Below are 10118 nucleotides of genomic sequence, written 5' to 3' on the forward strand. Positions count from 1 at the left end.
AAGCCTGTATAATTTTTCTGAAAAGTGTCTTTCCAACACGACTACCCCCAAAGGAGCTGGACATAGTTATCCCTGAGGCAGAAGCGAAGTTGAAGTACAGGGGAGACGTTTTGTTTTAAACCATCAAGCAGTGTCAACTCTGGAGCAGTCAAACTGCTCTCCTCCTCATGAGAGGAGGACATGTGTTTCACGGCAGTCATTTTTGAAAGTAGGTGCCAGGTGGGAGAGGGATTTGATTTGCTGGAGCGTCAGCTCAGTAAAGCAAGTACCTCCCCCAGTCCTTCCTTAATTCGCTGAGGTTTTGACAGGGGCTGAGCTGCAGGGGTCTTATACATTCTCACAGGCTCTTGTATTCTGACATGCGCTGTTTCACAGCAGGCGTGACACCACTGGTGTTTTTTCAAGGTTTTTCTCTACCAGGAAGAAAGTTTTTATGTACCTCGGGCTCTTGTATTTTTATTTCATTATGTTTTACTTGTATTTCTACCAAACCTGCAGAATCGGCGGGGCTTGGAATGGTTAAAGTCAAAAGGACTTTTTGCCTTTCGGTAAACAGCATCGTCCCCCATCCTCACTTTAAGATTTCTTCTACTTTCTGCTCCCCCCGCCCCGTCCCCAGCCACTACTTTCTCCCTTCTCTTTCTCCTTTCCTCCCTCTCTCCCCTCCCCCTCTCTCAACACTCTCAAAGCGTGCCCTAAACGGTGACAAACTTGCATGTGCTTCCTTTATGACTAAACCCCTGGGCCTCTAGCCAACCCCTCACAGATGGTCCCAAACATCGGACACCCCTTTAGGGGCACCCCACGTTTGCAACCCAGCTGGGAACGGCCAGGGTGGAGAAGAAGCGTGACGGGGAGTGGCGGTGTCTTAGTCCTGGGGGAAAGCGAAGCAGCTTCCAGGAGGAAACGGGCGTTTCCTTCCCACGCGCTCGGCGAAACCCTGGGTCCTGGCCCTGGGCCTCCACCCAGCCCCTCCCGGCGCCCTGGGAAAAGCCAGTCGCTACACACAGGCACATGCAGGCCCCGGGGCCGCGCCCTAAGGAGAGCAGCACCCACGGCCAATTGCTATGGCAACTCCGGGGCTCGTTCCATTCCCCACCCCGCCGATCCCCCCGCCTCCTGCCTGAGCTGCAGCCAACAGGCTTGTGCGCGTCCCAGGAGCGCGCTATAAAACCTGCGCGGTGGCGCCGGGCAGGGGCGAGCCCGACCAGGAGCAGCGCGCGCAGAGCCAACCTCCGACCTGGAAAGCCCTGTGAAAGCGGCAGGAAAAAGCCTGAACATGCAGAGTGCGCAGAGCCTGCGTCTCGGTCCACCCAATCAGTGCCGCTGCCTGGCTTTCCTCCTGCTCCTCCATCTCCTGGGACAGGTGAGTGGCGCACTCATCAGGTGCCTCTGGTTACTTTGCCTTTCTTGGGCGGCCCCTGCTCGGTCCCGGGGTTGCTCTGCCTTCCAGGGTCCCTGCTAAGAAGTTTCTCCTGATCTCGCCCGCCCCCAGGTCCTTGCGACTCCGCGCTGCCCCTCCTCGTGCCCGGCTCCGTGCCCCAAGAAGCCGCCGACCTGCGCCCCCGGGGTGAGAGCCGTGCTGGACGACTGCTCCTGCTGCCTGGTGTGCGCCCGCCAGCGCGGCGAGAGCTGCTCCGTGATGCTGCCCTGCGAGGAGAGCCGCGGTCTCTTCTGCGACCGCAGAGCGGACCCCAGCGCCCAGACTGGCATCTGCATGGGTAACCCTGCCCCCTCCTCCGCTTGACCTCCTGCCCCTCAGCAAGCGGAGCTGCCCGCTCTTTCCTCTCCCCTTCCCCCCACTCCCGAGAGGGTGATGAGCAAATACTAACAGTGATGCCGTGGGTGATGTTTATGGAGCGCTGTGTGCCGGGGATGGTCTGGGGGCGCGTGGGGCTTTGCGGAGCGCCAGAAGCCAGAAGGGAAACCTGCCCGCGGAGGTGAGAAGCATTTGCCTCCCTAGAGAAGAATCTAGATAGACAGGGAGCAGAGCAGACTTAAGGGCCAGTGAAGTCATTTCCTTTGGAAGTTTCCAGGGTACGCTTGGGGGGTGATGGAATCTTGGGCTTACTTACAGGCTCACAGTTCCCCCAACTGTAGCCAGGCTGGTTTGTTTTCACACCTGTAATTGTCCTATTTGAGCCAAAGCAGCCACTACTCTCCTGGGACGACTATGCAACCCCTGTCTGGGCCGTGAGTAAAATAAAAATGCAGGCAACCAGCCAATCCAGGATGGTGAAACTTAATCAACTGGGGATCAATTTCCCACACGGTGCACCATTTAGTTGGAGACCTGTCCCTTCCTCCCTGGATAAGAGGGCTTGGAATAGGCTTTTAGTTTCTTCTCTAAACGAGTAATGATTTATTGTGCTGGAATGCCAAGGAATCCTAATGCCCTTCCCAATTTGACCAGTTAACCTGTTTATGAAGAGCACTTTTTTCTTTTTAATTCTGAGCTTCTGGAGTAGGAGAATCTAAGGAGGTTCTTGCGAAACGACACTATCATTGGGAACAACAGCTGAGGGCCCTGGGGAATGTCACTTCACGGCTCTGCCCATCTTTCCTCATGAGTAAAATGAGTGGCGGGACTGGGTGGTCTTGTGTGTTTCTTCTTGCACTGGGAGGCCTCCACGAGGACATCTCTCTGCTGGTGGTAGATCAGCAACCAGATGGCCTCAACTAGAAAAAGAATGATTTGGGGCTTGGAATATGTGCTGTGGCTCTTATATAGCCTCTTCGATGCATCGTGTTCTTGATTTTCTCTCCCCTTCCCTCTCTGCTCTGCTTCCCCAACATTCTAGCGATAGAAGGAGACAATTGTGTGTTCGATGGAGTCATCTACCAAAGTGGAGAGACCTTCCAGCCTAGTTGCAAATACCAGTGCGCCTGCCAAGATGGGCAGGTTGGTTGTGTGCCCCGCTGTGAAGAGGACCTGCTACTGCCCCAGCCTGACTGCCCAGCTCCGAGAAAAGTTAAAATGCCTGGGGAGTGCTGTGAAAAGTGGATCTGTGACTCCAATGAGACGGGGACATTAGGGGACCTCCAAACCCTTCCAGGTGAGAAATTCAACATACCTGAAAATGATCACAGCACAGGACTAAGTGCAGGCAGGAAGCATGTATGCTCTTTGGGATCTGCAGTGAGAAACTGGCTTCAGCTTCTGGTCATTCAGTTGTGGAGTCCAGCTTGCCCACTGAGGGCAGGCACTTCACGTGTTGGAATCCCAGACAAGTTATTGAAGTACACACAGTCTCTTCTGAAGAAGAATCACATCCAGTGGTTCTGTTGAGCCATAGGAATGATTTTTCTTATTACACGACTGCCATTTATATTTTAGTCTGTCCCACTTGACCCTTGTTAACATTGCAAAGATGTGCTTTGGCAACTTTATGCAAAACACGTAATCGATAGAGCTTCTGTACTTGCGGCAAGTGTCAACTCCATGGGAACACCATTTAAGCCATTTGCAAAGGGCCTGGTGATGGCTCTTTCTTTTCTGGACTCTGTCAACTACCTATGCACTCTTAAGACCAGCTTCCCTAAAGAATGCCATCCCTGGACAGGTGTCACAGAGAAATGCCACCTTTCCGGGTGCTGCAGGAAGGATCAAGTGATACTTCAGGATCTTTGTTTTGCTTTTCCTTTTGTTTTGGCTTATAAAGGAAATGATTTTTTTTTGAAAAGCAAACATTCAAGATCCAGTAGAGAATATTTTAGAAGCCATTAATCAGCCAGATTATTTATACTGGCAGTACACAGAGCTTTACAGTTTTTCTGAAGTCAGAAATTCTCAGCCGTGCTTACAGATAGGAAAACTGCCATGTAAGAGAGGAGATGTGCCCTAGGGCATGCGTATTAAATGTTGAGACAGAACTGTCTGTCATCCAAGTCCCAGTGACTATATCCTACAACCCAAATAACCAATTCTACCTCCCTAAGGCAGAGCATTACCTCCATCACTATTCTGAGTTGGTTGGTTCTACTTACTCATCCAATTACAATTTTTTCATTATCCTTTCTCTGGACAAAATCACACATTGAAAACATTACGGTTTATGGAATGGTTTTCGATGCTGTACTGTGCTATATTCTTAAAACTACTAAGCTTCTCAAAGACAGGTCCTCCTAAACTTCTTATGAACAACTCGGACAGTCATTCCACAAAGATTTCTTGAAGGCCGACCATGTGCCAGGCATTGTGCTACCTGTTAGGGGTTTATAAATACAGAGATCCAGATGCCAACCATGTGCCAGGCATTGTGCTACCTGTTAGGGGTTTATAAATACAGAGATCCAGGTCTGCCCCCTGAGAACACCTGAGTTGCACAGGTACCGAACTGGATGAGACACTCTTCCTAACGATGGTTGAAAGGACCACTTTGCCATCCCCACATTTTACGCAATAACACTGTCCTTATTTCAACATCCTGTAGCCTACAGGACCGAAGCCACTCTAGGAGTTGCAGTCTCCGACTCGGGTATCAACTGCATTGAGCAGACCACAGAGTGGAGTGCGTGTTCCAAGAGTTGTGGCATGGGTTTTTCCACCCGGGTCACCAACAGGAATCCACATTGCGAGATGGTGAAGCAGACCCGGCTCTGCGTGGTGCGACCCTGTGACCAAGAGCACAAGCAGCCGGCAGATAAGGTATGAGCCTGGGAGGAGCCCCCACCACAGAGGAGGGGGCCTTGCCTCGATGGGGCCTGTGTTTTATTTTTTTGTTGTTGTTTTTGTTTTTCTTATAAGGCAAGGAATAGTGACTTTATTCAGAAAGGCAGCAGACGGAGAAGATGGCGGACTAGTGTCCCCAAAAACCATCTTAATGGGGTCTGGATGCCAGTTTATTTTATAGAACAGAGACGGGGAGGAGGTGAGGAAATAAAGTAAAAAGACCATTGATTTTGCAAAATATCTCCTGGCTTGGCCAGCATCAGGGAGGGGATGTGTTAATTTCTTCTTTCCTGCAGGCATTCACAGGTGGGCAGGGTCAGATTGTCGCCCTGTGAGCTGAACAAAGGCACTTTAGTTTAACATTCAGGCAGCAGCAGGGCAGGGTTCCCTGAGGCAGGCCTTTATGTATGATTATAAATACAAAAGCAACAGAAAGCAAAGCTTAAAGTAAAAGAAACAGATCCAACATGGAGTCAGATTTTGCTCTTCCCTGTAACAATTCCCCGCTGTCTCGTCCATTCCACACTCCTGTGGAAAAGGGGGCAATGACCATTCTAACTGCTTCTTGCTGTGTCTTCTCAGATGGATCTTTCTGAGAATGTCCACCATTGGTGCCAGTTGTTCCAAATGTTGAGATTTGTCTTCTTTTGTTCCTCTTTGGAGAGTGTTTACTTTACACCTGTAGACTTAAAAAATATTCACAACCTAAAAGTTGAGAGTTATGTTTTATTCGGGAGGGGGGCCTGGGCTTTAGAAAGTCACTGTGAAGCTGACTTCAAGGTCAGCTCTAATGAAGGAGTTTACCTTCTTTTGTTTTCTCTTTAATGTATTGAAATATCCCCAGCAACTCACAGCAGATGAAGAGGGAGGGGCCAGACCTCTACAGTAATGTCCCCGGTTGAGAAAAGTCTGGCAAATCTCATTTCATCCTGGAAAAAACTGGCTACTCAGTGGTCAAACATGATTTATTTTAGAGAGGTCATTTCTGAGCTCAGCTTTCTTCACCCTTTAGGTTCAGTCTGAAGGAAGCAACAGAGTAGGGACCACATCTGCCTTCCTCATCCCTCAGTCCCCCACATCCTACCTGGGATGTACTGTGTGCTTGATAAACAACTGTTGATGAATAAATGAATGGATGTCTGGGAATTATTTTCTGTATTTCAAAAAGCCTAGTGTGACTAGTACATTTGCCAGCATAAGGCTATCTGTGCCAAATAAAATAGCACATTTCTTTCCTTTTTTGCTGGAATGATATCAACTCAGTGTGTTAATGCTGAGTACAAGGCATGCAGATCAGAAGCTCTGATTGGTTCCTGATGACATCACAAGCCTTGTTAGCAGAGCCCTAGGTCAGATAAATGCAGTACCCAAATCGAACTAGTATATGGACCCTTGTACAAACCTAAGGCCAAAATAAAACAGTTCCTAACAATGAAAGATTTACATATCTCTCCACTGAGGCAATATCATCTCATGCTTAAGGGTGCAACTCTGGAGCCAGACAGCCTGGCTTTAAATCTTGGCTTCCCACGTGAACTAGCTATGGGATCTTGGGTGATTTTCTTAACCTTTAAGCCTCAGTTCTTTCCCCCATATAACAGAGACATTAAGAGTACCTGCCTCAGAGTTGTCATGAGGATAAATAGAATAAATTTGTTAAGTGCTGGGCATAGTTTACTCTGTTAACATAAACATCATTACCTAATATTAAGCATCATTTCTATTTATTGATAAAATAAGAGTCTCTAGTGGTTGCATTGTTATATGGCTACTTAGCTGTATGACTTTTTGAGGTCCATTCTAACTTTATGCTTCTTCCACCAATTTAGAAAGAGCACCTAGAAACACCTTCTTCTCTGTTTCTGTCCTTCCCTCTCTCTCTCTCTCTTTTTCACACACACACACAGATATTGCAGACCTTGTACCTTTTTGTGGATACTGGCAAAAATATACACTAAATATTAAAAAGGAAAAAACAAGAAGCCTTTAAATATTGTCAAGTACACAGTAACTTGCTTATTAAATAAGCCATTTCCATGTCATGACTTTAAAATTTTGCTTTTTCTATTGTTTCTTTTTCCAAAATTCATATTTTTCTTGTACCTTGCACCAAGTTTGATATTGGGAGATATTATATTTAAGACATTTATTTATAGTGTATATATATATGTGTGTGTGTGTGTGTGTGTGTGTGTATTTCATTAAGGGGCCAGAAATTTGTTTGGAATCTAGGGAAATGCCAGCCAAATAATCATTACTTCCTTATCACCAAAAGGTTCTTAAATGTGAGATGGTGCTTCTTAAAGCATGATCCCCAGACCAGCAGCATCATCTAAGAACTTGTTAGAAGTGGAAATTATGGGGGTGCACATCAAACCTACTGAATCAGAAACTCTGGGTGTAAGGCCCAACAATGTGTGTTTTAACACACCCTCTAGATGATTCTGATGTACTCTTATTAAAGTTTGAGAGCTACCAATTTTAGAGAATTCCAAGTCTCATCACTCCACAAGCTGTGGATGACAACTAGGAAGGTGAAAAGCAGTGGAAAATTGTGACAAATTAGGTGAAGAAATCTAGGTGGGAAATTAACATATCATCAATGTCTTACTGAATTATCAATATTGGGGTTCCTCTTCAACTCTTACCAATGGAATGTTGAATAAATTCTCCATTTACCATGCCTTCATGGAAACTAACCTTAAATCCCACTGTCTTAGACTTTCCTGAGGTCACAGTGTAATAGAAGGAACGGGCTTTGTGTCAGACAAATTCAGGTTCTAGATGTTTTCTGATCACTTTGGCCTCTGAGACTACATTTACTCATCTATAAAACTTGGACAGTCGCTCTTTATGTGAATAACTGCTCCTTGTATGAGTGAATGTTCCTAATAAGGTTAAGTAAGTTAATGTCTGAAAAATACTTGAAACATTAGTAGGCCTGCAGTGATGCCATATTTATTCCATTTCTCTTTGTAACACCTAAGAATGTATTGGGCTAATAACAACGCCAAAGCCTATTTACGGTGGTTTGAAAAAATAGGTTTCTTTATCATACATATGCTTTCATCTTCATGCTTATGCCACATGGTCAAAAGATGGTTATATACAATTAGGCATGATTTCCACAGTCTAGATAGGAAGGCAAATGAACGCAGGAAGTGATTAAGAACTGTACCCATCTGAAGGACAAAGGATTTCCCAGGATCCCTTGGTTTATGTATCACTGGCCAGAACTTGGCCACAAGGCCATTGCAAGTTCCCAGGTATTCTGGGGAAGGATATACTTGTAGTGGACCACATTACTCAAACAAAATTAACATTCTGTTAGCAAAGAAGAAAGAGCAACAGATTTTGGGTAGGCAACTAGCAAGTTATTCCATATGCCTAGACTGATCCCTTGGAGGAATGATGGCCATTTCATGCATCACTCCTTTTCTTCTTTCTTAGAAAGGGAAAAAGTGTCTCCGCACCACCAAGTCACTCAAAGCCATCCACCTGCAGTTTGAGAACTGCACGAGCCTATACACCTACAAGCCCAGGTTCTGCGGTGTCTGCAGCGATGGCCGATGCTGTACCCCACACAATACCAAAACCATCCAGGTGGAGTTCCAGTGCTCCCCAGACCAGACCCTCAAGAAACCAGTGATGGTCATCGGGACCTGCACCTGTCACAACAACTGTCCTCATAACAATGCGTCTTTCCTCCAAGACTTAAAGCCAAACACCAGCAGAGGAGAAATGTAATGTGTCCCCTAAGAAGCCCACCTACAGAGGCAACCTGTAGCCACCCACTATCAAATGACTATAAGAAAAATTACAAAGAATTATTATCCACATCTGCGTCCCATGTATTTTCTGTGGTCATATGAGGTCAGTTATGTCTGTTTTTTTTTCATGAAAGATATGATTAACTGTAAACTTGGAATCAAGGTAAGCTCAGGATAATGCTTAGGGATGACATTCTTTTGTGCTGTTTACTACACATGGAAATTTCTGTAAACTTCAGAAATCAGATATATGTCTTACTGTGTAGACTGTATCACATTACACTCATTTTGTTATACGCTAGTGAAATTTCAAGAAAAGGTCACAGTAATGAATGACACGGTGAAATCTAAGGTCATACTGAGGGTGTCATCATACAAATTTTTCACCACAGATTGAGATTTGACCTAAGGGTTCTCTGTGGAGCGTTCATTTCGAGTAGCTCAACTCTGAACTTCAAATTCCAAGATCCGAGGAAACATAAAGCTCTTCAACTCAAAATCTAGAGATTATTAGTTTTTTGTGTACATAGAAAACAAGCTGTATCTACAGTAATGGAATGCTTATTAATTAAGTGCACTGGTGTCATAAATTGGCTCCATTTCAGACAAGTTGACTCCTTTCCAAAAGAAAGAAGCTAAACAGAAAACTCTCCCCTATACATAGATGACCAGCCTCTACCAGCCCTCAGACATTTGTATGTGTCTGGAGACTGCTGGGGATCACTAGTTTTTTAATTCAGAAGAAGCAGAACATATCAGCAGGGCTCCTCTCACCTTACTGACAGATAAACTGAGGCCCAAAGCACCTGATTACAACCTTCGATGACTTTCAAGTGTGCTGGTAGTGGAATTTTGAAAAAGAAGAACAAAATCGACAAGACTGCAGTGACAAGATACCACAAACTCTATGGGAGCTTAGAATTATTGTACAGATCCCCAAACTTATCCTTGGGCCTTAGTTATGCAAACTCATGAACAAGATATATGTGTCTACATACATGTATCTAACTTGTCAGGCTATAAGATAGGTTGCAAACTTAAAATGTATACATTCTTCTAATGTCACCTTATGTGTTCAGCTTTTCTCCTTTGAAGTATTTATATAAATATAAATTATACATTTTTAAAATATTCCTTTTACTTTCTCTGTTTGTCAGACATTACTAAATAAACATGATCTTATCAGTGTGTGACTCTGCTGTTATTTTTGTGCTTCTGAGTTGTTTATTGAAAATATAAATTAAAATTTACAAATTAAATATTGAAAGCAAAGTGGTCATCTTTAGTTGAGCTTACAACTTCTTATCAGAAGGAAAACAAAAGACAGCTCTTAATTTGGTGATCTCTATTGCCAAGGCCTCAGATATTCTCCACACTTTCTACTCAATCCAATATCTGGATCCCTGATTTTTTTTCTGGACAACCTGCAAGACACCTCCACACGTTAAAAATTTCGTCTTTATTCCTGTCCTGCCCCTAGGTTCTTCAGAACCATTTTTTTTTTAGATTCTATATATATGTGTTAGCATATGGTATTTGTTTTACTCTTTCTGACTTATTTCACACTGTATGGCAGACTCTAAGTCCATCCACCTCACTACAAATAAGTCAATTTCGTTTCTTTTTATGGCTGAGTAATATTCCATTGTATATATGTGCCACGTCTTCTTTATCCA

General features: G+C 44.8%; 1 protein-coding gene across 2 annotated transcripts; it reads left to right on the plus strand.

Moving 5' to 3' along the window:
- The first annotated feature begins 313 nt into the window (after positions 1-313).
- CCN3 (cellular communication network factor 3) lies at positions 314-9632 on the plus strand. 2 transcript variants are annotated; one of them, XM_032609888.1, is made up of 6 exons: positions 1180-1366; positions 1496-1721; positions 2802-3056; positions 4434-4648; positions 4748-4871; positions 8123-9632. In XM_032609888.1, exons 1-6 carry the CDS (start codon positions 1280-1282, stop codon positions 8179-8181), a joined length of 966 nt encoding a protein of 321 aa, XP_032465779.1. In that variant the 5' UTR covers positions 1180-1279; the 3' UTR covers positions 8182-9632. The 2 variants fall into 2 exon arrangements, with proteins under 2 accessions (XP_032465778.1, XP_032465779.1); XM_032609887.1 differs by lacking the exon at positions 4748-4871 and having other exon boundaries at positions 314-1366.
- Positions 9633-10118: the final 486 nt, after the last annotated feature.

Source organism: Phocoena sinus, chromosome 17, assembly GCF_008692025.1.
Source record: "Phocoena sinus isolate mPhoSin1 chromosome 17, mPhoSin1.pri, whole genome shotgun sequence".
Classification (NCBI taxonomy): Eukaryota; Metazoa; Chordata; class Mammalia; order Artiodactyla; family Phocoenidae; genus Phocoena; species Phocoena sinus.